Source organism: Panthera tigris, chromosome B3 (genome assembly GCF_018350195.1).
Source record: "Panthera tigris isolate Pti1 chromosome B3, P.tigris_Pti1_mat1.1, whole genome shotgun sequence".
NCBI classification, from domain to species: Eukaryota; Metazoa; Chordata; class Mammalia; order Carnivora; family Felidae; genus Panthera; species Panthera tigris.
In genome coordinates, this window is record NC_056665.1 from 32,113,036 (window position 1) to 32,138,878 (window position 25,843).

The window sequence follows — 25,843 nt, forward strand, 5'->3', positions numbered from 1 at the left end:
AGAGTCATGGCTCACCCACCAGGCCTCCCTTCTTCCCCCCCGGGAGGGGGTTGAGTGCGAGCTCAGGTGGGGCATGCAAGCATTGCCCCAGGGACCAAGAGGGACCCTGTGTGGCACTGAGGACCTCACTGACCAGTCAAACCCCATAGCGTTTTCTTGGAATGTGAAGGATTCCAGGCAATCACCCTTTTCGGGCTCAGGTGGGGAAGGCAATCCTGCTCCTCTTGCTGTGATGCTCCTCAACCCTCGGGTCCCTGGAGAGCAGCAACCCCCCGGCCCCTGAGCACTGTGCATCCCAGGGGCCTTTCTTGAGCTGAAAGCACAGATATACCGCCCCCCCCCCCCCCGCCCCGAACACACCTGGCATGCGGCCCCGGCCTGGGTTAGAGCATGGGTTCCGGCACTGGGTCTGGTTTGAACTCACCCGTGGCCTCAGACAGGCTCGCATTCTGGATTTCAGCCGTCTGACCTGGAAATTGGGGACTTTTGACTCTACCTCATAGGGTCCTTCTGTCTGGAATTGGGGACCTTGTCTGAGACCTCCCTTGCTCACTCCTGGGGACACCTAGAAAGGAGAGGGGTGGGGCTGGAATCAGACAGCATCCCTGAGGCATACGTGGGCAAGAAATACAGCAGAATGGGGGACCCCTGGATGACAGGCTTCTCCAGCCCCTCACAGAGAGTGGCAGGTCTCAGCACCCACCCTGTGCCAGGGGAGAGTTGAAGCCTCTCACGGCTCAGTCGGGGAAGGTGGGAGGGTGCAGCCATGCTTCACCCCGTCCTGCTGACTGGGCTGGGGAGTGGTCCAAGGGCTCCAGTGGGCTGGGGCCAGGACCCTTCTAGAACTGTGTGGCTCCGAGAAGCCCTCCCTCTCCACAATGTCCTTCACAATGTCACCCAGCCAGTGAGCAGAAGAATTGGCCCTGGACCCTAGAGCCCTGGTTCTTGGACCAAGTGCCCTACCCTTTCTCACTAGTGTTAATCCCCTAGGAAAGAAGGAGGCCGGCAGCAGCAGCAGGTGGCAGGGGCCAGCTGAGATAGCCTAAGGGCTCATGGGAGGGACAGAGGGGAGGTGCCTTCCTTCTGCTTCTTCCTGCCCGGACTCCCCTCGGCCAAGTAGATTCTTGTCCCTTCCCTTCCTGGGAGATGCCACCTGCCTTCAGAAGTTTCTACCATCTCCCCGGGGCTGTCTCACTAGGTGTGGTGAACACTCTCCTCCCTGCCCTGTGAACTGCCCAAGAGCAAGACTGATGCTCAGCCCCGGCACAGGCCCGGCATTCAGTTGGAACTCAATATGTGAGTAAGACAGTAGGTGGCTGGAAGAGTGAGCGACTGTGGGAGAAAGTGAGGGGGGGGGGGGATGGCGAGGCTGCAGGAGGAGGGGAGGCAGAGGAAGGAGACCCCGAGGAGGGGTTAGTGGGCTAGAGCTGCCCACCCCATCCTGCCAGGACCCCTCTCTCAGGGATGTGGGCCCCTTCCCACACTGTGGGCTTGGCCTTGGGATAAACCCACGGGGTTTCCACACTGGGCTGGATGCCCTCTTGGTCAAGCTGTGGTCCTGGAAGGTGGTGGCTGCCATTTCCACATTCTGCTAGGGGAAGGAAGAAGCCCGAGGATGTCCCCTGAGCCCAACTTTGCTTTGGCCAGTCCAGCCGGCAGGCCACATGCAGAACCACAGAGTAGAAAAACCTTGTTTTATTCAGCCCGGGGCCTGGGCAATCTTGCTCTGTGGTAAGGCCAAAATACAAAAAATAAAAACCAACCATCGACAAAATAACGTTGTAGAGAAGAGTTAAGTACAAAATTGGGCCTGGCATCCGGAATCCCTGTGGTTTCGGTCTGCGTTTGCTCCCTGAGGCCGGCAGGGAGGGATGCCTGTGGCTTCCAGCTGCCCCTGCCTGTGGGTGGGGGGCTGGGCCCCTCGGGGCCAGGTCTGTCCTGGCAGGAGGCTTCCTGGGGAGCCGGGCCGGCTTTGGGAAGTGGGGACATTGGCCGTGTGTCCATCCTCTCCGAGATCAGGATCTAAGGAAAGAAAGAGAACAGTGGTAGGCTGCAGGGCAGGACCCCTCACTCGACTGTCAGCAAGCCCACCTTTGCCTCCGAAGCTGAGGGCTCCCCTTCCACAGCCCAGATCCCTGGGACGGGAGGCCCCAGCTTCAAGAAGAGGGGTTTCATGGACTCACCGACCCACGCAGGCTGCGGTCTCTGCACCACCCCCTCCCATGCCCCGAGTTCCACAGTGTTTTCTAGGCCATTAGCAGAGCTGCTACTGTCTGGAAACACTTTTTTTTTTTTTTTTCTAACTCAGTACTTTTCAAAAAAGCCTCCTTCTTCCTTTTCAGAAACATGAGCGAAACCCACAGGCGTCAGTCCCATGGCCTTTCTGGGAACACTGCGTCCGGCTTCCTGTGCGCTGGCCCGGCCGCCCGCCTGCGGTCAGGGTAGCAGAGACGCTCTAATAAGACCTGAGCCTTTCCAAGCACTTATGTAAAGGGCTTGGAAAGAAGGGCCTCAGCCTTCCCTGGCCCGCAGGCCCCAGGGGAGCTGGAGGGGTGCATGGGCTGCTTCTCTGTCTGCCCTGCTGAGGGGCCTAGCTCATGGCATCACCGGAAAATGGGATGCTTTTCAATCCACCTTTCCCAGCAGCAGGCAGGACAAGAGAGGGATGCAGGCTCCCTGCTTCCCTGCGTATCCCTCGACCCCCTTTTTTCTTATGTGCCCGCCCCTTCCTTCCTTCCTTCCTTCCTTCCTTCCTTCCTTCCTTCCTTCCTTCCTCTTTCTCCTTCCCCAGAATTGCTTCCCAGAGGCCCTCTACCACTGAGATGGCCCCTGAACTAGGAATGGCTGAATAAGAGAGGCCCTGAGGAGGAAGGAGGTCAGAAACCCAGGCCTATGAGAGAGCCAAGTTGCCAGGGATGGGGCAGGAGTCCGTTGTTTTAGACAGACTCTGTGACCTTGACAATTTTGATCAAATTCAATTTATGAGGAATCTGATCTCTGTATTCAACTAGAGGCTGCTGTTCTCATTTTTAGCATATGTGGTGTAGTGGGGGTGGGGGTGGGGGTGGTGTGTGTGAACAGTTAGTTTAATGGTAGCAGCCAAGGGTAAAAGGGCTGTATCTAAATGGGCCTCTGATCACACACTGAGCCTTAATCCTGGTCACACACTGAGCCCTGACCCTGGTCACACACTGAGCCCTAATCCTGGTCACACACTGAGTCCTAATCCTGGTCACACACTGAGCCCTAATCCTGGTCACACACTGAGCCTTGAGCCCGGTCACAGGCTAAACTTCCTACCTGTCAATCATTGATAAGCATATGCTGACTCTCTGGGCCTTGGAATCTCTGCCATTTGTCACCCAGCTGATGGCCTAAAGCAACTCCTGGGCTTTTTGTTTGTTTGTTTTTAAATGGAAAAGAGTTGCTGTGGTCTGATCATTTTAAATTCACATGGGTGGGGTGGGGTTTCTTTGTGAGTTTGTAAGCAGAGGGTCCCTCTGCAAAGTGGCAACTGAGGACCCCCGCCAAAGGCTTGGGCCAGAGTGCATCAGCTTCCCCTACCACTGGGCCCAGGCGTGGATGAAAGCTCATTCCAGCCAGTATCAGTTCTAACGCGGGGCTGTTTAACTCAATCCACTTGATAAGGCCACTAACGATTCACTGAGCACCGTTATGAAGGATTCTCCAACCCGCAGACATCAGGCCTTTCAATCTTTCGGTCTCACAAGCCTACAGGGGAAGGGCCTATTTTGTAGTTGCGAAAAGTAGTTCAGAGAGGTGAGGCGAACTGCCCAATGGTCACAGAGCGAGGAAGCCTCAGAGGCAGGACTGCAGACTTCCACCCAATTATGCTGCCTCCTGCTGGTTCCCACCTGGAGCCACACAATCTGGCCCCAGATCAGCACGCCAGGGCCCGGCTTCCACCTCGAGCACTCAGCCTGGGGCTGGCATGGACGAGGCTCCTCCTGCTTAGCCTGTGGGCTGGGCCCAGGCGCAGCTGGGTTTGGCTAGGAAGGTGACCCAAAGCACAGGTATCTTGTGTATTTCATACAGCCCTGCCTGCCACTCTCCCTCCCCCCCTCCCCTCCCCCCCCACCTCAAGGGTAGAAAAGGGGCGGGGGAGGGGAGGGTGGTGGGTGTGCACTTACTGGACAATCTTGCAGTTTGTTGTAGAAACATAGCGACCTGTATAGTGAATGTTGCATCTCACCACATTGTTGGTGAAGTCAGACTCCAAAACAATATACTTCGGGTTCACGTGAACCTGAAGAAGGAGGGGAGCAGAGGGCAAAGGGACCTGGTCAGGGGCTGCATTTCACCTGGTCATTAGGGAAGGCCCCGGAGACGCAGACAGACAGACGTGGAAGAGACAGACGACAGAAGGATATAGGACGATGGAGGAAGACCCCTCAAGACCAAGAGGTACGGAGACAGAGCCACACTGGTGGAGAGACATGGAAAGAGAGAGAGGAAAGAAGAGACAGCTCGTGGTCAAAGAAAACATCGCCAGATCACCCTTGTAGGAATGTGGGAAGCTTCCCCGGAGCCAGAGCCTGGGCCAGGTGGGCCCTCCATTGGGCACTCAGGGTCAGAGAGGTTGAGTCACTGCCCCAGGGAACACAGCAGTGAAGGGGGGGCAGGGGCTGGGCAGGGATACCAAGGCTGGTCTCCTGAGTCTGAGGCTGGCACCCTGTTACCACCCATGCCTGTCTACATGACCGATGGAAGGGTTGCCTCTGCCAGGTGGCATCTCCCGCCCCGGAGCTGGAGAACCTGACGCTCAGTGAGATGATGGCCCACCCGTGCCTTTTGTCTGAAGAACCACTGGGACACAGGAAGCCTTCTAAACGTCGGATTAACTGGGGAGGGGGCGCTTCACTGGGGTAGGCTACACCCAGGCTTATATTTGCAGAACATGGAAGAACATGTTACTTTTAAATCCTTTACACTCCCCAAGGGCAGGAATTGTGCATTACTTATGCGGTTCCAGTCCCTAGTGCCTGGAACTCAGAGGGGCCTTTGTACACGTCTGGTGAGTGGATGAACCAAGGGAAGGAGAAGCACCCTGGCCCCTGGGTGAGTTGAGCAGAGGGGTCTCTGAGCCTGCTGGGAGGTGCTTGGGACCGGACTGTAACCAGTGGCTTCCGGGTTGCTGTGTTCTGAATGCAGCTTTCCCGACAGGCTGTGTTCATGCAGGTTAGAGCACCTCCCAAGCCCATCGTCACTGCTCACAGCTCTGTCTTTGCTGCTCTGGGGTGTGGAGCTGCGGGTCCAGGGGCCCTGGTGGAATGGTTCCCCACCTTTGCTTTGCACCTTCACAGAGGAGGCTGACCTTTGACTTCCCCAGGTGAGACCGTGATGCCCCGGCCCCAGCACAGCCTGCATGGATGTACCACATGGGGCTGTGTGTCCATAACATGCTTTTCTACCCACTCTCACCCCACCCCCAGGGAAGTGGCTCTGGAGTAGCATTCATTGCAGGAGGGGTTCAGGCCAGAAGGGACTCTTGGTCACAGGAGCCCTGGGCTTTGCAGGGATCACTGTGAGGAGTGGAGGGTCTCTTCAGAGAATGGCAGGGTCCCCTTCCAGATGGCACAAAGCCTGCCCTGTCTGCAGACAGGGGGGTGCACCGCACTTCAAATCCTCTGTCGCTTAGGGAAGACAGTGTCACTGCCTCCTGTAGCATCACCGCACCTGGGCCGAAGGTGCCTTGGTGTCTCTATGGAAAGAGAGGCTCTGTCGGCCTGAGGCTAAGAGCCTCCAGGGGGAAGAGGAGACCCCCACTCCAGGTTGATGTCCAGGATGCCACCTCAGCAGCTGGGGGAGGAGGGGGTGCCCCAGTGGCTAAAGCATATCCCAGAGGCAGGGGCACTGAGCACAAGCAATAGTAGGGGGAGTGGCCCAGACCAGGAGGCCCACCTTGAGGACATAGTTCCCGGGCTGCACATCAGTTATGTCAATCCACTGGCAGTCGATGTCCGCGTTGTAAGTGTCATAGCAGCCGGGGCTCAGGCCCTGGGAAGAGGGGACAGGATCAAGGCTGGGGTGCCACCCTGTGCCTTTCCAGCAGTCTGGCCCCACCTTCCTCTGGCCCGGGGTAGCTGTTCAGAGTGGGTGTGTCCCTTCTTTTTTTAAATTTTTTTAAAGTTTATTTCTTTATTTTTGAGAGAGAGGGAGAGAGGGAAAGAGAGAGTCCCAGAGCCGGGTGTGGGGCTCAAACCCAAGAACCGTGAGATCATGACATGAGCTGAAATCAAGAGTCAGACGCTCGACCGACCTAAACACCCAGGTGCCCCAGGGTGTGTCCCTTCTGAAGCCAGTGGGTGGATAGACCAGAGAGACAACAGGGAGGTATAATAGCCAGGCGGAAGGGACTGAAGGAGGCGGATGGCTGGAGAGATGGATGGAGGACTGGATGAAGAGACAGAGGGGCAGGACAGATAGACACTCGGTGGATGTTTGGACAGACTGATAGAAAGGTGGATTTGGGTGGACGACCAGGCAATGGAACACCACGCCATCTACATTTCACTGCAATGTTCCTTTCTCTCCTTGGGCAGCACACCTGGGAGGCAATGCAGGGAGGGGCCCAGGCAGGGGAGGGGGGTGGGCGGCCCCCACAGGGCCCTGTGGTGGCCTGATGACCCGTGAGAAGACCCTTGCTCTGACGGAGCTGAGTGGAGCCTTGGCGCTGACCCGTCTTCAGCCTGGCCCAGCTGGACATCGCTCTCCGCTCCCTGGTCCCCCCTGGCCCCACTCCCCTGGGCAGGCTTCACCCCCATGCTCCCGTGTCCCCACCGCGGTGCCCTCGCCTGGCCGGACCTGCGTGTGAGAGGTGCATGCGTAGCGCTTGAGGTTGCCGAAGTCACAGGTGCTGTCCTCCAGGCAGAAGCTGGCCTTGTGGCCCTCGGCTACCTTCTTACCTGTGGCTGCATCCAGCAGGTCGTAGTGGCTGAACTCATCCATGCTGTGGTAATGCCTGGGGGCAGAGGACAAGAGGAGGGAAAGAAGGGGGCCTAGTCACCCCTGGGCTTCCTGTGACACCGCCTCCTGACCAGTCTGGGCTCCTGGGGCTCCCTGGTTCCCCGTGTCCCTCAGGGCAGGGTCTCTGGGGCTCCCCACCTGGCCAGGTCCCCTGGGAGGGCACCCCCTCAGGATTCCTCGCGTCCTTCTTGGGCTCCCACCTGTACCAGCCTCCCTCGGGCAATTCCCCGTACTCTAGACATTTCTGTCCCCTAAGACGGATCCTCCTAGGTCCCCCTCCTGCAGTCTAGCTTTTGCTAAGGAACTCTTGCCCCAGTGGTGGATCCATGGCAGCAAATGTCTCCCGGGAGCGCCTGCCCCTCCCTGAGCACATACGCGGTGGGGGGAGAGGAGGGGCCCCACCCGGACCCTCCCACCAGCACCTGCCCCTCCCCGGGCACCTATGGGGGAGAAGAGGGCCCCACTCACTGGTGACAGCTGTGCCACTCCCAGGCGTGCCGCGGCCGGTGCGGGAGGAAGTCCGCGGCGCCCTGGTTCTTCACTCGCTGGGGGAAGCGGAGTAGCACCCGCACGTCGTAGTCAGTGGCCTCGGGAGTGTAGGCCGTGCTGCAGGGACAGGGTGGGGGACCGAGGTGGGGCTGGGTGCCGTGTCACCAACGCCCAGAGCCAGCTGACCTGTCCCTGACCGTCCTCACAACTGACTCCCTGTACTGAGGCTGGGGCTCAGGTCTCTCCCCGTCTCTCCTGACCACACGGGCTTGGCTGTACCCTCCTTTGCGGCTTCCACCCTGTGGCCGGCAGCTGCCAGCGGAGTCTTTCTAAAGCAGCGTCTGGTCTGGCGATGACAATCTCATCTGCAGGTGACTCTCGGTGGGGGACAGCCTCTGGGGGTGGGGGGACCTATCGATATCTCTGGAGGGCTTTTTAAGAATGGGCCCATCCAGGAGATTCTGATAAGTGGTCCCTCCTCTGGATGGGGCCCCGGTTGTGGACCAAAGTACGGCATGTCTCAGGTGCAGAACTAAGACACAGGCTCGGGCTCTTCCATGTCAGAGTCTCTTCACTTTCCCGTTCCTGTCTGCCCTGCTGCTCCCCCACACATCCTGGGTTCCAGCTTCAGACACTGTTTCTCAAAAACACACTTCACTCATGCTAATCTATACTTTTGCCCGTGCTGTTCGTCGGACCCAGAACTCACCCAGCCTCCTAAGCGCGACACAGGCTCCCTCCTCCAGGAAGTCTGCCTTGATTGCCCCACCAAGAAGACCCTTGATGGCCTGTGATCACAGCTCTAACAGCACTGCCTATGGCACAGCCTGATGCCACGTGCTCCTCTGAGCTAGGTGGGTGTGACTAGGTCCTTTCCCTGACGGTGTGGCTTCTGGAACAACCATCTGCCCTTTTCTGTTTGGGGAGCATAGGTCTGAGGCAGACTGCCTGCTCACAATTTGCTTGCTGACCCCCAATTCCCAGCTGACATGGGCTTTGTGAAAAGAGAAAGGGAGGGGGAGGAGAGGTGTGAGGGACAGCAGCGAGGGGAGGGAGGCAGCAGAGACACACACGTGCAGAAGGGCTGACTGGAGCTCCCCCCCTTCGTCAGAGTACTGCTGATAATCGTCCAGGCCGGCCTCAGGGGCACTCCCCTGGCACTCATTAAGGTCTGGGCCCTAAAGCCAGAGGCAGGAGGTGGCCAGTTGTGGGGATCAGCTCTCTCTGAGAGGATGTCTGCACAACAGGCGGTGCAGGCTCCTGTCTGCCAGGACGTAAGGCCCTTGGCCTTGTCTGGGGGAGGCTTGGAATCTGTCTGTGTCTGGGTTGGAACAAAACATCCTCCTTCCCTCTGTTCAGTTAAATCCTGCCCTTCTGTTCAGCCCAGCACACCGTGGGAACCCATCAGGGTCTAGGTTCTAGGCCCGGCTTGGCCACAAACTCGCGGTGAGACTTGGAGCACGTCCCCTCCCTGGTCTGGGCCCTGCCTGCAGCCCACGCCGCCCGTGATCCCGGGGAGCCCCACCATCCCAGGCCTCAGTTCCGCTGGCTCTTCTAGCTTTGTGCCCCGCGCCCAGCTTCCTCTGCCGCCTCGGCCCTTGCTGGCCTTTCCTCCTCTGACCATTTTCTCCTCCTCTGACCGTGAGCCACTCATGCCAGCTCTCCTCCCACTCTCTGTGACTGGGTCCTGTCATCGGGACGGCTGAGGGGCCGCTCTCCAGTGGCCCAGGACAGGGGGCCGGGCTGCCTCTTCCCCAGCCCATCTGGGAGCTCGGGTCTGGGCCCACAGGGTGCTTCATGAAGATGGGATGATAATTTAGCTTTGACCCAAACTCCTCAAAACTCAGCTTCAGTGGACTGCCTTGCAGGCTGTCAGGTGCTCACTGCTGGAGGGACTGGTGACAGCAGGAACACGATCATTATGCTCCCTTCCCAGGGACAACTGAGGGGAGACCAGACCTGACTGGGCAGGCCAGCTGAGTGGTACAGTGGACCTCCTTATCCGCAGTCTCGTTTTCCGTGCTTTTGGTCACCCACGGTCAAGGGCCAGACATTCTGGACCTAGGAAGCGGTGGGTGAAGTTACAATCTGGTGTAAGCATCTTATCCCGTGACAGACAGAGAAGGCCTTGTGGTCAGCTACTGAGTGGCAGTGCACTAGCAAGTCCGTAAGTGGGAAAATGTGGAAATTCCAAAGGGCTTCCCAGATACTGAAAAGTGAAAGTAAATAAAGACTCCAAGGGGAGGGGGGGAAGGCAGCAAGTAATTAAGAAAAATAGATGTTCTCAACATAGAGAGATGTCAACAAACGAGGCAGGACAATGTAATCTCTAACAGATTCTTTTAGCACAGGGAGATGTCCCCAAAGCATATGTATTTGAACAGAATATTCGCCGTTAATAAATTCAGAAGCAAGGGCTGCAGGAGGCAGAGTCGCCCAGGAATAACGGAGAGTTGGCTGTGCTCACCTTCCGGTTCTTGCAAACTGGTCTCCTTTCCCGGTCTCTCTACTGCCACGCATAACTGGGGCCCCTTTGTCACCCGCGCCCACTGCCCCTGCTGGAGAGCCACACCTGTCCTCCTTGGAGAGGGCTCTGTACTCCTGCCCTCTATCCTGAAGGCTCGTTCCCCCATTGGACTTCCCTGGGTCCTTGCGGGAGCACCTTCTCGTGAGGCAGCTCAGATTGGAAAAGTTTTAGTTCCTCTCTTTGCTCCCCAGTCGCGTGGGGCGACTTCATACTTTCAGGGCTGGAGTGAAGATTAAATGCCCCAGTAAAGTTCCTTGTATAGTGACCTATACAGAAATGCTCACTTGTTCCCTTCTCTTCCTGACTCCCTGCGGGCAGGCAAGGCTCACAGATGAAGAGGTCAGGGTCCTGAGAGGCTCAGAGGCTTGGCCAGGGTCATTCAGACTGTAGGCAGCCTGGCTGGCATGAGCACAGGCTCAGGGTGAGCCCCAGAGCCTGTCCGGACATTCCATGCTTCGTCGTCACCTCCTTACCTGGCCAGACACTTCTCCTCCGCAGCACAGCGCAGAGAGTACAGGTGGGCTCTCTGGACATAAGTGGATGCTTGCACGTAGTTGGGGTCCGGGACCAAGTCAGGGAGACCTGGGGATGGAGTGGGGTAGATGGAGGTGGGGGAAAGAGTTGGCATCGAGGGGTGTCAGGCTGGCCACGGCTAATGCCCAGAGACCTCCCCAGCCCCAAGCACCCTTTGCTGTTCTCCTTCCTCTACACAGGCTGTCGCCTCCTCCAGGAAGCCTCCCAACCTGAGCCAGGGGTGTGACTGGAATTGTTTCCCCTGGGCTCGGGTGTGGGCCAGAGAGGTGGGGGACCTCCATGCTGTGGGAGCCTCTGAGTGCCCCCTGGAAGAGCTGGGATGTGAGCGAGGTCTGGGAGGCAGGATAAGGTTTGGTGAGCCAGAGAAGAGGAAAGGGTATTCTTGGCAGGGCGACCAGCACGAACAAGGGCCTGGAGGAAGGACTAAGTTGAAGCAAGCAATTTCCGGACACTGCCTCCCTGTCCTTGTTCCCCAGGCCTCCGGACCCCAGCCCCCGTCTGCAGACAGCTTTCTTCTTGAACCACCAGGAGAGCCCTGGGTTCTGGCCCCACGTGGGTCCCAGAGAGCTCATGGGCAGGGCCAGGTAAGTGCTGGTTGGCACAAGTGGGGTGGACAGGAAGGGAAGGGCTAGTGGGAAAACACATCCCCAGAGCAGGCTGCTGACAGGGCAGGATTCTCGGACTGGGCGCCCAGCCCGACCTTCTTCAGGATTCCTTTCTTCCTGCCATCGGCCCCCAGACCTGACCGCACCCTCCCCTGTCTGCAGCTTCTGGCCTGCAACCTGAGGGGCCCAGCTTCCTCCCCTGCAGGACCCAGGGAAGTCGGGAGTCTGCTCAGCTCCTGTGATCACTTGTACCCTGGGACATGCTACAGCCAGGGATCTGTCCACCCTGCACCTCCCCCACCTCTGTGCACAACTTGGTCCCAGGGAGCGTAATTAGGAATTAGCAGAAACCAAACTCAGGTGTCTAGACCGTCTCCGCACTGGAATAAAGAAGGAAAGATCTGATCTGGTGCCGGGCGTGCAGGAGTGGTGGGGGCAGGGTGGGGTAGGAGGTGGGCAGGGGGCACTCCAGAGCCTTCAGCTCCATCCCAGCTTGGCCACTGACTTCAGGTTTGCGAGCCGGGGGCTCTTTGTCCCCTCACCCTCAGGCTTCGGGGATTCTGGCAGATAAGCAATGACATGAGCCTACAGGTTGCTTAGTTTCTTTCAAGCTCTCTGCTCTTGGGGGACAAGTAAGGTATGGGGACTTGAGTCACACAGACCGGATTCCGGCCCCTCTTCTTGCTGCCAAAACCCTTGTCAGGTTCCAGGTCCCGAAGGTGAGGCAGACCCTCACACACACACATCCCTTGGGCTCCAGACCCCAGCCCCGCTCACCCTGGGCCTGGGCCTCATGCGGGAGCCTGGTCCAGGCAGCCAGCGTGATCTCACCTACTCGGAATGGAGAGGAAGCTTGGAGCACAAGGGTGGGTGAGGATGAGGTGGCTCCTGGCTGAGGGGGGCCGTCTTGGCCAGCCTCGGTCCCATTACTCAAGCTCCAGGAATGCCTGCAGTCATTTCCCAAGGGATCCTAGGGCCCTCAAAGCGAGGGTCCACCTCGGTGCCAAGGTGGTTCTCGTGCTCTGGTCCCCGGAAGCCTCTGGTGGGGTGGGGGGGGGGCGGGGGAGGTGAGGAAGACGGGAATGGTCCCTCTCCCCATCATCAAAGTGCCTTTCCCATAGCAACATGTGGGGGTGGGTTAGCTGGGCCTGAAGCCTCACGAGATCCAGTATTTGGCACCAGACGGCCTGCCTCCCCCACCCCAGGCCCGGTTTCAATAAACAATGCACAGATGGCTCCTCAAAGCTTTTCTGGCCCGACCCTTCCTCTCTAGGCCACTCCATGGAGTGGCTGTGCAGTCCAGGGAAGTTAGAAAAGCCAGCTATGGAAGAGGCCAGAAGTACTCAGGGCCAGCGAGGGCTGGTGCCACTCCTGGCCTGTGACTGAGCCCCGACCCTGCTCCTATACTGAGCCCTAATTTTGGCCACACGCTGAGGTCTGACACCTATCAACAACTCGGAACCTCAAGATTATGGACTAAAAACTCTGTACTTAAAACCATTTTTAGGGAATTGCTTTGACATCATTAATCCTTGTTGGTTATAACTGAGTGGGTGGAGGTGTTTTTTGTTGTTGTTTTTTTTTTTTGTAAATTCCAAAGCCATGGGGGGAGGGGCACCTGTAGCATCTACATGTGGGGATTCCGGAGGAAGACTAAGGACAGACAGCTCAGAACTGCTGGTCACAATCTGAGCCCTGGCCCTGGCCACAGGTGACCATCTTCCTCTTACTGTTGAGGAATCGCAGATTCACACGGGTGCCTTCTGCTCCAAGAAGTCTCCCTTGACTGCCAGTGACATTCCAGGCTCACATACTTCTCCTGTCTCCCCGCTGGATCTGTATTGATCTATAATTAGATTTCATCGTATTTACCTGTGTCTACTTCCCTCCAGATCCTGCACTGGGTACCACTCACCCCCTAAGCAGGCAACCCACCATGCTTTGGGGCTGACTAACTGCCCCGTCCCATTGGCCTCTGTCAGGCAAGTTTCTTTAGTGATTAGTGGCTTAATACTTCATATTTTACCCTGTTCCTTGCAAGGCACCAGGGCACATGGAGGTGCTGGAGGGAACCAAGGCTCAGAGAGGGCAATGAATTTGCCCACGGTTGCACAGTGAGTTGCAGCAGCCCTGGGAGGAGCTCCCCACCCCCTCCTAGGACTCTACTTATCACTCTTTTTATACAAATGAACTTTTTTGAAGTATAATCTATACACAGTCAAATGCAGATTTAAGATACACAGTTTGATAAGTTTTGACAAATGGTATACACAGCGTGACTACCATGACCATCAAGCTAATTATTGTTTCCATCATCCCTGAAAGTTCTGTCCTGCCTTTCCCAGTAAGTTCTTTCCTCCCCCAACCACCCCAAGTAGCCATTGATCTGCTTTTCAATCACCTTAGACAGTTATGCCTTTTCTAGAACTTAAACGGAATCACTCCTATTATTTTATCTTCTTTGTTCTGTATCTCTGATCATCACAGGGGTCCTGTGACTCCCTTAACTGGCTTCCCCTGGCCATACTCCACCTCTGTCACGCTGGGGGAAGCTGCTGGAAAAGAAAGTAGCCTTGGGAGTTCAGGCTGGGTTCCCCTATGCCTTTCAGAGGAGGGGATCCCCTGGGAACCCCAGGCCCTTCCCTCAGCTGGCATGCTTCTCTAGGAAGGAACAATGCCTCCTTCTCCGCCTGCTCTCCCAGGAGGCATTCCATCAGCAGTGGGACCTGCAGGCTTGAGATCTCAGCCCCCAAGGGCCGGGACTTGGGGGGCAGCCCATGTGTTGTCACAAGGGGGTGAGGGAAGGCTTGAGCGGGGGCTCGCGGATGCAGGAATAGGGGACTGGTCTCCCGTTTCTGGCTTATGGGGTACAACCAGGCCCTCTAGGCAGGGTGGCCAATGTGGAGTGAAAGACAGTTATAACTGGACCATGTGCTTATCCCCCATCCCCAAAAGTGTGCATTTTAAAAGGAAGTCTCTAGAGAGAGGGTAAGGCTTACTTGGAAGGCAGGAGAACCCTCAAGTCGTGGAGATACAATTTTGAGGAGGGCCTGGAACCTTTTATCCAGAATATATGGAATCATGCAGCCCTTGGACCTAGCACTGGAGATTCTATAGAGTGGGTTCCAGTGGGAACTTCTCCCAGACACCCCCATTTCTTTAAATGCAGAGACTGAATTCAGCATAATTCTCATTTCGGAGCAAACAAACCATTATCACTGGTCTACACAAGGCTCCCCCTTTTGGAATAACATTTTTTTAGTGTTTATTTATTTTTGAGAGAGAGAGAGAGACAGAGCACAAGTCGGGGAGGAGTAGAGACGGAGACACAATCCGAAGCAGGCTCCAGGCTCAGAGCTGTCAGCACAGGGCCCCAGGTGGGGCTCAAACTCATAAGCTGTGAGATCATGACCTGAGCTGAAGTTGGATGCTTAACTGACTGAGCCACTCAGGTGCCCCAGAATAACATTTTTTTTAACCTTCATCATCACCCCTGACCTTCAGATATGTCCCTGAACATCTGTGTCTCTGTATAAAATCTGCACCGTGTTGGGGGTGGGTATGTATCCTTAGAGTACATAAATGATATTGTTTCACAGTCTCATCCTGTTTCTTGATTTTTCAGTCAATTTTTAAACTTTTAAGATCTACCTAGCTCATTATTTGTCATTGCTAAATAGGACTCCACAGTGTGTACCCTCCGTGGCCAATATGGCCAGTCTTCTGGGTTGGACACCCAAGATGGGGCCAACCATGGAAAGTGTGGCTGTACGGTCTGCCCAGGCTACCCAAGGAGTCCCTGGTCACCAACAGCATCCTGCCTTCTGCTCCCAGGAGGCAGACAGGAGCTTGGCCTCTTACCCTATTCTGTCACAGACTTTCTGTGTGACCCGAGGCAGGACTGGGTCCTCTCCAGGCCTCACTGCCTCCATTTATCCAGCTCTGATCATTCTCTATCCTACTCAAGGCCTTTTGGAGCTCTGGGCCAGTCCTGGGCACCCTTCCCCAGAAGCAATGTGCTGACTGTGGGGGTTGGGCACATAGGGATTCAGGCTGCCCCAGGGTCTGGGCCAGGGTTAGAGGAACACTGAGTCAGAGGGCAGTAAAGGCCCTTGGGGTAGCTGAAGCCAGGCTGCTGCTCCGCCGGGGAGGGGCTGGGCATAGGTGAATCAGGTCCCAAGGCCATGCTGCAGGCAGCCTTGGAGGGGACCCCGTCAGACCCTCCAGGGCAGGGAAAACACAGAACCGAGGATAAGGCTCTTCTGCATTCCTGCTCCGTCCCTGGAGCTTCCTCTGAGTGGGCATCCAGGGCCCCTTCACAAGGTGCTCTGGACAGTCGGCCATGCTCCCCACCCCAAGCTGGCCTACATGCCAGCCTGGGGGAAGCTGAGGCCTGTCTCCCTCTTCCCTGGCAGGGCTTGGCTGGGACCTTCTCTGGAAAGACATCAGAAGGCAAGTTTGCCGTCCCATCCAATCCCCCATTGTACAGTCCCTTCCCTTTCCTTAGGCTCAGTTTCCCCATCTGGACTATGGACACACTAGCCTAACCTGCCCATGAGCAGTTTGATGGCTCCCAAAACACTTGGAGATTAAAAGACTTTTCAGGAGCTCTTTGGTCTATTCCCCAGCCTCGGGCAAGAGCCCAAGACCTCTCACAACCTCTACAGACGATACTTCAGCAGCCAGGAAATTCTCCCACTGTCTGACCTAAATCCTTCCTGCTTCATGAGAAATCTGTTCCCTCCTGCTCAGCGGTTCCTGGAGGCTGCCCAGTGCAGAGGGCCTGTGGTTACATTCCTGTCCCTTGCCCACACCTCACCTGTTTCCCTCTTGGCTTGCCCCTTTCTGTGGGTTCCATAAACCTCAGCTCCTTTGAACTCTTTCCTCCCCAGGCCTCCTGCTCACAAGAAGCAGATGAAGGAAAGTGGAATGCAAAATAGCCCTAATCTCTTGAGCCTGGGGCTGGAGGATAAACAATGTCCAGCAGGAACCGGTCAGTGGGTTGTGAAATATGTGTGCAGCAGGATGTTTTGGCTCAGCAGCCAGACTCCAGAGGAGCCCTTAGGTAGGGAAAGCAGCAAGCTCACACAGAGATGAGCTGACAGGCCCTCCGGGGTGGAGGCGGGCAGCTCCCAGCCCTGTGAAATCATCATCTGATAATCAGGACATTAAATTGTCAGGGTTGGGCCGGTGGTGCCACCCCTGTGTGGCGAGCAGGTCGGCGAGGTGGCTGTGGGGTTCGCCACATCCTACCATGAAGGGGCGATCCCGGCCCGGGAGAAGGAGCCATGAGAGCCATAAAGCCAGGCCCAGAGCCTGCAGTGGGTCCCCACTGCCTACAGAATCAAGCGCAGACTTCTCAGGGTGGCAGCTGAGGCCTTTTGTGGTCTGGCCTTCACCCGGCCTTTCAGATCTCATAGTCCGCAGGGTCAGGAGGCAACTCGCTAGCAAACCTGACCTCTTCTGCCCCTGGCCTCTGACACCACGGTGTCTCGTCTTGGAATTCCGGGCTTATACACGCACCCAGAGCCCTGCAGGGGCACACAGTCCTCAGGCCCCAAAGCCTACCTTGTCAGTCCTGACCGCCGCTCTGCCAGCTCACGTCTGCTGCCCCCCACTCGACTGGGAGAGACAGTCCTCACTCCTCCCTGCCGCAGGGCCCAACTCCGAGGAGGGGATCTGGGGCTGTGCGTTCAGATGAGTGACAATGGGAACAGGCTGGGGCTGAGCTGGCAGGAGGCGGACATTCACCTTTGGGGAGGTCAGCCGCCCTTCCCTCTGCTGCCTCCCTGCACGCCTCACCCCTTCACACTCTGCTCCGTGTGAACACAGCCTCCGCCCCTGCTGCCCTCCCTTCCCCTGCAGGCGGCGGGGTGCCCCCTGCCCCTACCTCCAGAAGTCTTTGTGGGTGCTTCTGTCCCCTGGGTCCCTCCCTGCCCCTCAGACCCTTCACAGGGACTTGAACTTTCATCGTTCTTACGAAACCTGCTCAGCCACCGCCTTCGCATCTCAGCGTATGGCAGCTGCGACCTAGCTGTGCAGGCTACACGCCTTTGTGTTACGCCTGGCCCCGTCTTTCTCTTATACCCCACATCCGGCCCATCAGGAAACCCCATCAGCTCCCTCTCCAGAAGAGATCCTGAATCTGACTACCCCCCACCCCCGTCGTTCCCGCCCTGCCTGCCGCTGTCACCTCCGCCTCGATCTCTGTACCAGCCTCCTGTCAGCCTCTTGCCGGCCTCCCCACTGCCCATCCCCGCCTAGTGGTCAGAGACCTTGTTTAAATGTCACTGCTCAGCTCAAAGCCTGCGGTAGCTCTCCAGTGGATAGAGAGTAAAAGCCCAAGTCCTCACAGTGTCTTCCAGGGTCCTGTTACCTCTCTGACCTGCCTCCTATCACGCCCCTAACTCCTGGGCTACTCTGCTGTGAGCAAACCGGGAACACACTTGAACCCCCCTACCCCCACCCCAGGAATTCCTGCCTCAGGGCCTTTGTACTGGCTGTTTCTTCTACTGGAATGCCCTTCCTGATTGCTGCGTGTTTCATTCATTCGCCTCCTTCAAGTCTCTGCTCCAATGTCACCTTCCTGAGGCCGACCTTAACCAGCAACCTGCTCATCCCCCCTCCCCCTCCAGATCTTATCAGTGCTCACCACATTCTATTATTTACCTATTTATTATGTTTATGCATGAAAATATAATGTCCACAAAGGCAACGGTTTTGTCTCTTTCATTTCACTAATGAAGACCCAGCTCTAGACCGTGCCCAGCATGCAGTAAGACAACCCATAAATATTTCTTGAATGGATGAGTTTCCTCGTGAGAAACCTGCCACCCAGCTGTGGGTCCGGGGGTTGGTGCACGACAGGTGGGGGCTGGAGACACGGGTGAGCTAGTGGTGGGCTTGGGCCCCTGCACCCCGTAGCCTGGTTTCTGGCTGCTGGGCCGAGATCTCAGAGGGGACAGGGCTGGGTCTGACGCACCCCTGACTTCTCTGTACCCAGCTCGGGGCCTGGCACCTGTGTACCCTGGCGAGCACATGCCTCAGTACCTGCAGGGTCTGGCGGCATCTGCCTGCACAGCAGACTTCATTACCAAGCAAAGGCTGGGACTGACTCCAAAAGTCCTTTCTTTTGACAAAGGATCAGCTTTGGGGTTGGAAAACTCATGGTTCCAGTTGGTCTACAAGCAGGAGGAAGGGTGGGTTGTCTCCTGAGGCTCTGATGGCAAAGGCTTCCCCACCCGAGTCCCTTCCTGCTCTGGCGTTCCGACACCTCATTTCTAGGTGGCACTAAAATGCCCAGTTCCGGAGTGCCCGTCAGCAAGGGGGAGAGGACCCGGACCCAACCCTAGCCCTGTGATCCCGAATCCGTACAAAAAGGCCCTCTGGGTCCGGCTGCCTGCGGCGAGGAGGCTGTTAGGTCAGAGCAGGGGAGGCGACAAGACCCAGCCTTTCCTTCCGGCCTCTGAGCCGACTGCCGCTCCGCAGGAATGCCCGGCGCGGGAATTGGAAGCAGGTGTGGGCTGCCTGGGCGGCCCACTCGCCTCCTCCCTCCCTTCCTCTCCTGCCATTCCGACACTGCCCTGGGGAGTTTCCCATGTGTTCCCGGCTTGGACACGAGTGGGGTGGACTCAGGCCGGGGCTGCTGGCAGGGGCGGGGGGGCCCCTTCAGAGATGAGAGGACACCGAGATGGGGGCTCCCCGGGGTTAGGGGAGAAGGAGGAGGGGGGACAAGAGGCCAGAACTCCCAGGTCGAGTGTGGCCGCAGCCTGGTGCCCGTAAGGCTCTGATGACGCCCCACCCTGCTCGAAGGCTGTGTGGGGCCTGCGAACTTGAGGCAGAAGTCCAAATTTTGGCTTTCCAGGAGGTGTAGACCTGGGAGAAACAATGGACAAGGAGCCATACCCTTCCCAGAGAGTCGGCTGGGGTCCTTGGATGAGGGACTGTGAACTTCTCTAGCCTAGTCCTGGTCTGCACCATGGCGGTGATAATACTCTCTACCTCACAGGGTTGCTGGGGGGTATTAAATGAAAAATAAAAAAAAAAAAAAGAAAACAAAATGCTTAGCATAGTGTCTGGGGCATAGTCAGCGCTCAAGAAATATCAGCGGCTATTATTATTATTTAGAATAGGAACTGTCTCTTTTTGCAGGGATGGAGGGTTTGAGAGCAGGGGAGAAAGGATGTGGCCTTACGACTGGATGATAACAGAGGAGACAGGAAGTCTGCCTGAGCCGAGGCTGCCTGGGACACAACTTGTTTGTTCCGACACTAGTGACCTTCAACTGCCAAACAGGGAGCAGGAAGAGGACCCAGGCCCCTCTGTTGCCACAGCTCGCCTGAGCCTTCACAACAGCTTCCTCGGCCTGAAGGCTCCATTTCTTCCTGAAGGAGCACCCGAAGCAACCTCAGGGAAGGAAGAAGGGAGGCTGAGCTGTGGTCACCAGCGATGTGACCTTGGACGAGTCACTTAACCTCTGAGGGCCTCAGTTTACTCATCGACAAAATGGGGATGAATGATACCCAGGGTTGTCCTGAGGATTCAGTGCCTCTAATCCTGAAGCTCCAGGAAGAGTATAAGACACTTAGTAAGCGATGACAGAAGTGCTTGTGAAATAAATGCCCTGGAACCTGCAGTGAGAATTGCAAGGCTTTGTGGACACCACGCCGAGAAGGGACTCTTTGCGTCCAGGGCCTTGCAGATCCACTGTGCCATCTCACCCTGTCACCACAGTGCCTGGAACACAGCAGACAGTCAAATCTCTGTTGAAGTACCAAATGAATGAGTGGATAAATGAGGAGTGCGGGATAAGCAAGAATACATAACATTTTAAAAAACTACGTATGGCCGTTAAGAACCCAGGATGGGACCGCCATCCTGGTTTCACTACTAAGAGGTCGTGTGATAATCAGCAAATGAGCCTGTCACCTTATCTATGAGATGGGGCAAAGAGCAGTAGCTGGCTGGTGGGGCTGCTGCGGGAATGAAGAAGGGTGATGTGCAAAGTGCCCACAAACGCTAGTGCCATTCTCTGTCCCCGGGTTGCAGTTGGAGGAACTGAGGCCCAGAGAGCTGGTGGAGGAGGCCCAGGCTCTCTCCCTGCCTCCCACCCCCCGCTCGTAGGTGGAGTGTGGGTCCTCCTGGGGTCATCTCCGTGCAAGGCAGAGATGACGGGCTCGGTTTGAATTCTGGCTCAGCGGCACAGCTGTGAGACCTCCCTAGGCCTCAGTTTTCTCATCTGTGCCAGAGGAGCATAACCTCTACCTTTCCAGGAGGCTGTGAGAATGAATGAAATCGCACATTTAAGCCACCCAGCTCAGCGGGTACCCTTCAGCAAATGGCTGGGTTGTTATTATCTTCCCTGCCTTGGGGCCTGAACTCTGGACACTTTCTGGGGAGAGGTCTGCTTCTGTCCTTCCCTGCATTTACTCCAAGCCCTGTGGAAGTAGGGAGGTGACCTGGAGATGGGGAGGTGGCCTGGAGGGCGTGGGGGGGGGGTAGGGGCTGGGCCAGGCATTGGGGCTGCTCTCAGGGACTAAGGGGCCCCGTCTGGCTTCCTGAGTGCAGGACGCTAGATGGAGAGGGGTGTACCCTAGGAACATCCCTGGGTGTGCAGGGAGGTGAAACATCCAGGTTGAGGAGCAGCCCAGTTCCCATGGGACTGTGGGGGCGTGAGACAGGGAGGAGAAAAGGAAAGAGATGCCTCTGGTTCTAGAGCAATAGGCTGAGGCATTTAAGTTTTATCCTGAAGGCCTTCGGGAGTTATAAAACTCTCTCCAGCGGGAGAATAATACGGTCAACACTGCAAGGATTTATCCGCCCCACATGTAGAGGGACTGGCCGGGGACAGGCTGAGAGCAGCCCCAGCTTCCTCCTGGGCTCTGATGGGCCATGCAAGGACAGGGACGGAGAACGGTGCCAGGCAAGGCTGGCACAGCCATCAGCGATGCCCCGGGACAATGGCCAGGGAGGCGGCTCCATGTTGCTTTCACAGGGCTGCCAGGGCCGGGGAATGAGGCCGGGGCTGGAAAGGGGAGCCCTGCGAGAAGAGTTGTGGTTTTCTGGGACCAGGAGCCAGCTTAGCCCAAAGACCACCAGCTCAGAAAAGCTGAGGCTATGGGGAGGCAGGAGCAGAGAAAAGGGGCTGGGAGAGGAGGGCCTGGCCATGGTGGAGGGAAAGGCAGGGGCCACAGCTGGGCCTGGGAATCCACCAGTCACCCTCCAGGTCTCTGCATGGATTTGCCGAGAGCCAGGCGAAGTATGTGACCCTCTCTGGGCCTCTGTTTCCTGGTTTTCTCTCCAGTTACGAGTTTCAGAGTCAGAGACAATGGTATTGCAGGAGGCCTGGGCAGCCCCAGCCCCGGGTGGGAGGGAAGAGGGTGAAGGCGCCAGAGGAATAAACCGGGCTCTGGACAGGCGCTTGGAAACTGCCCAAACATGGAGGGACGTGGGCGGTGCGCACATGTGTTTGGTGTTGTGAGGACACATCCACGCCCACACACACACAGGCTGCCAGCACCCAGCCTCAGACCCCTGGGTGTGTGGCCAGGAGGAATGAGGTCAGTCCCGGAGAATCTGCCCTGGACTCCCACACCGGGCCTGGGGGTCTGATCTCAAGCACAAGGCTTGGCCTTCTCTTAACTGGGATTTTCCATGGTCTGGGCCTAGCAGGGTGGGGAGGGGGAACCAACGATCGGGGAGAAGGTACTGTTCCCTCTTTGGCTTCTCAGTGAGCCCCAAACTAGCCTGTACCCTCCCCCCCCCAACTCCCTCCCACCATCCCCTCCATGACTAGGGGAAGGAGCACCTGGAGGATGCTGATGGCCATCGCTTGCAGCAATGCATGGGTACCTCCTCCTCCGGGAAGTCCTCTCTGAGCCCCTAGCCCCTGACTGGGGAGGCCCCTTGTGTGGGCCCCCCTAGCTCATCCCTCTAATGCCTGCCCAACCATAGCACTGATGTGTCCCCTATGCTATGCCTCCCCCAGAGCACGGCCTGGATTGGATGCATATCAGCACACTGGGGGCCTGGTAGTCTACCTTCAGGGGGAAATGTCTTTAACCCCAAATGAACTGCGGGGCTCAAGAGCAAGACCAGAGGCCCTGATAAGCGCCAAGCACCCCCAATCCAGACTTGGCCTTGCCCTGGCGGGTGGCCTCTGAACTTTAAGAACTGTCAGGCCAAAGAGGGGGCCCTAGAAAACACACCGGCTTGGAGCACAGATGGGAGCCCCAGGCCTGACTCTGCCAGCAGTGCTATGGCATCTGAGGTCTCAGTTTTCTCCCCTGCCCAGAAAGTGGGGCACTTCTGGCTGAGCCCCACTCTGAGGTTGTGTATTCTAAGAAGAGCCACCGTGAAAGCTTAGCTCCCTCTAGATGGGATGGCCTCTCCTCCAAGGAGCTCTAGGAGCAAATGAGGCACAACTATGAATGAAGCACCCTGCTGCAGGATGGTCCTGGTGACGACCAGCTGTGTGTGAGGCCACGCTGGGCAGGAGGATGCTCGTCATCACAGAAGTCCCCCGCTGCCCCCAGCTCCTGTCCTGAGCCCCTGCAGGTTCTCGAAGTGGGATTCAGCACCCAACTTGAGTGCTATGCCAGGGATGTGAAGGAGTGGGTGCTACCAGTGTGGACCTTCCTCACCCCTAGCCTTGGGCTCCAGCTGCCCCTAGGGAGACAGAAACCTTACCTCCACCCCCAAGAGGCAGCCTCTCACCCAGGTCAGTGTGGCTGGAGACAAGACAGCAGTCCCAGTGCTGACAGAGCCAGAGTAGCAAAGGCTGGCAGAGGGGGGTGGGCGGTGTACCTGTGCCCCTGGGCCCTGCAGGGCTTAGCCCTCTCCTGGTGAGTCCCGCGCAGCGACCTCAGCACCGAGCAGAGAATCGGGGCACCGACTGCCGCCTCGAGGAGGCAGGCCAGGGTTGCGATGTGGACACACAGGGGACTGCACGGAAAACCTTGACCAAAGCTGACTTTGGACTGGCAGCTACAGAGGCGGAAAGGGGGAATTCTAGGACAGCAGAAGATGGGCCAACAGTCAGCTAACCTTGGCCAGACCACAAGTGGGCCCTCACCACAGTAGCCTGCCTGCTAAGAGCATGTGTGGAGTTGTCCATCTGAAGAAGGAAATCTGCCCCTTCGCTGTGTTCTCACGTACAGACGGCTTGGGCCTTCCCTAGACTAGGTCCTGTCTTCACGTCCCCTCTCCCCCCAAAAGATGCCAAAAGGGAGGCCTGTCAGCAGCTCCCTCCCAGGACTCTCCCCCACGCCCAGGACTAGAGTGAGCTGAGCGAAACGAGTGAGACACTGGCCTGGGCGCCAAAACATTCAGGAACCAAGATGAGTAGTATTTGAGGCAATACTTTTAAAAACCAAAGCTAGTGCCAAAAAATCTGTGATGAACAAAATATCAAAAGTTTAAATAAAGGCAGGATCAGTATTTCTGAGCTTTCAGTTTGCCTCAGGCTCCAATAGGGCTTGGCATGGCACCACTAACTCTTCTTAAAGGCTGGATATTTTGTTCATCACAGGTTTTTTAAATGTTTGCATTACTGTTGATCTAAAAATGCCATTAAAATATTACTTTTCTTGATTACTGAGTTTTTGACATCCCCTTAAATTTTGCACCCAGGCCAATGCCTCACTACCTCTCTAGTCTGGCCCTGGCCCTGTCCCTCTGAAGGAACTCCTGTCATCTAGTCTGGACTCTTGCCTAGGGGAAGGGCTTCCTCCCTAACCTCCTGCTCAACCGGGCCAAGCTCACAGATGCGAGTGCCTGGGACCTTGCCACACCTCCAGGGGCATCCCCTAGGGCCCTGCTGACCCTGAAGGTTTCTGATGTTGATGCTCCCTGCTTCACCCTGTGTGGCTGGCCCGGGGGCATCTCCAAGGGTGCCCTGATTGAAATGAGGGAGGGCCAGGGAGAAGGGCTCCTTCCCTTTGTCCCCAGATGACCCAAACCAGGTCTGGAAGGTGCCTCCTCCCAAAGCTTGGCCTCCAGCCCCTACCCATCAAGCCAGGGTCAGAGCCCAGGCCTCCCTGGTCAAATGCTGCCACTAACGATGAGAGGACCCGGGGAAGGTTGGGAGGTGAGACGCATGGTGGCTGTGGAATTCCTTTCTTAGCTCAGGGGAGGCCCATGGAACAGTTTCGCCGGCCATGACCGTGACCGAGCGTGCCCCCGGAGGGCGGGCGGCGGGGCGCGGAACGGTACTCACCGCGGCCGTTCTGGTTGGGCCGGTACACGCTGCCCACGCTGAGGCGGCCCTGCTGCGCGCCGCCGCGCTCCCCACCGGGCGGGGGCGCGTCGGAGCTGCGCACCGGCAGGTAGGGCGGCTCCAGCACGCGGAACGGGGGCTGCGGCTCCACGGCCCGCGGCGGGACGTAGGCCTCGGGCGGCACGTTGGCGTAGGGCGGGTACCAGCCGAGGCGGGGGTCGGCGGCGTAGGCGCCGCCGCCGGCGGGCGGCGCGTCGGGGCCCGGGTCGGGGTAGGGCTGCTCGAAGCCGGCGGTGCCCTCGTGGTACAGGCTGTGCGAGTAGCGGCGATCCAGGCCGTCGGCGGGCGGCGGCGGCGGCGGCGGCGGCGGCGGCGCGTAGGGCCTCTCGGGGGCCGGGTAGAAGGCCTGCGGCGGGTACTCGGGCTGCTCCTCGCCTCCGCCGTACTCCTCGTAGCGCGCCCGCGGCTGGAAGGGGTAGATGACCCCCGCCGAGGCCACGGCCGCCGCCCCCGCGCCACCGCCGCCGCCGCCGCCGCGGTAGTACACGTAGCCCTGGTCGTAGGTCCGCGACGCGGGGTCGTAGGTCTCGTACTGGCTGACGAAGGGCGCCTGCGGGTAGGGGAACTGCTGAGGGAAGGAGGGCGGCTGGCGGTAGGTGGTGGCGAAGGCCGAGGCCGAGACCGAGGAGGCGGAGCCCCCGTGTCGTTGCTGGGAGACGGAGGTGCGGACCCGGGCCATGCCAGTGCTGTCCCCGACGGCCACCTCGCGCCAGTTGTCGGGCACCTGGCCGAAGCCGAACGGGTGCCGCGCCTGGCCGCGCACGGTGTCCGAGCCGACGCGCCCTGGCAGGGGCAGCGACGGGGCTTGCCGACGCCGGGGGCCTCCTTGGCTGCGCCGCTGCGGGGCCTGGGGTGCGCCGGCTAGCAGCACCCGGGAGCTACTGTCGGTGCGCTGGTGCCCGGCCGGCACGTACTCTGAGCCGGAGTTGAGCAGGCTGTACACCTGCCCGTTGTTCTCCCACTGAATCAGCTGCCGCCAGCGCCCCGGGTCCGAGCCCTGCCCCTGCCGCGCCTCCTGCCCGTGCACCAGGACGCAGAGGCAGGCGCCCCACACCAGGGCCCCCAGCTGCCAGCATGCTCGGGCTACAGCCATGGTGGCCCCTCTGCAGAGGCCTGGTGGACCGAGAGGCTCTCAGGAGTGTACTCCTGTACGTGCTTCTCTTCCCACGGCCTCGAGGACAGGACGGCTCCTTGCCTGCCCCAGCTCTAGCTTTGTCCATCCTGGCCTTGTCCCGAGCGGGACGGCTCCTCCGATGACAGCATTTCGAGGCCAAGGGGTCAGGGCAGGGCAGGGGCGGTGCCCAGGGCTGCACGAGGCTCTCTGCAGGGCACCGGACAGGCAGGACTGCCTGGGGGCCTTACATGGCCAGCCCGGTACTGGCTGGCCGCTGGGCTGGCGCTTTCCCACTCTGAATGAATAAGCAA

At 58.0% G+C, this 25,843-nt stretch overlaps 1 protein-coding gene across 2 annotated transcripts; it reads right to left on the minus strand.

Annotated features, from left to right (window-relative positions):
• Positions 1 to 1,680: 1,680 nt before the first annotated feature.
• On the minus strand, positions 1,681 to 25,843 carry LOXL1 (lysyl oxidase like 1). 2 transcript variants are annotated; one of them, XM_007084677.3, is made up of 7 exons: positions 24,359 to 25,841; positions 10,477 to 10,585; positions 7,456 to 7,593; positions 6,826 to 6,982; positions 5,923 to 6,018; positions 4,152 to 4,267; positions 1,681 to 2,022 (listed from the first exon to the last, which is right to left on the minus strand). In XM_007084677.3, exons 1-7 carry the CDS (start codon positions 25,509 to 25,511, stop codon positions 2,016 to 2,018), a joined length of 1,776 nt encoding a protein of 591 aa, XP_007084739.3. In that variant the 5' UTR covers positions 25,512 to 25,841; the 3' UTR covers positions 1,681 to 2,015. The 2 variants fall into 2 exon arrangements, 1 of the variants encoding a protein (XP_007084739.3); XR_006218509.1 differs by lacking the exon at positions 1,681 to 2,022 and having other exon boundaries at positions 4,181 to 4,267; positions 6,927 to 6,982; positions 24,359 to 25,843.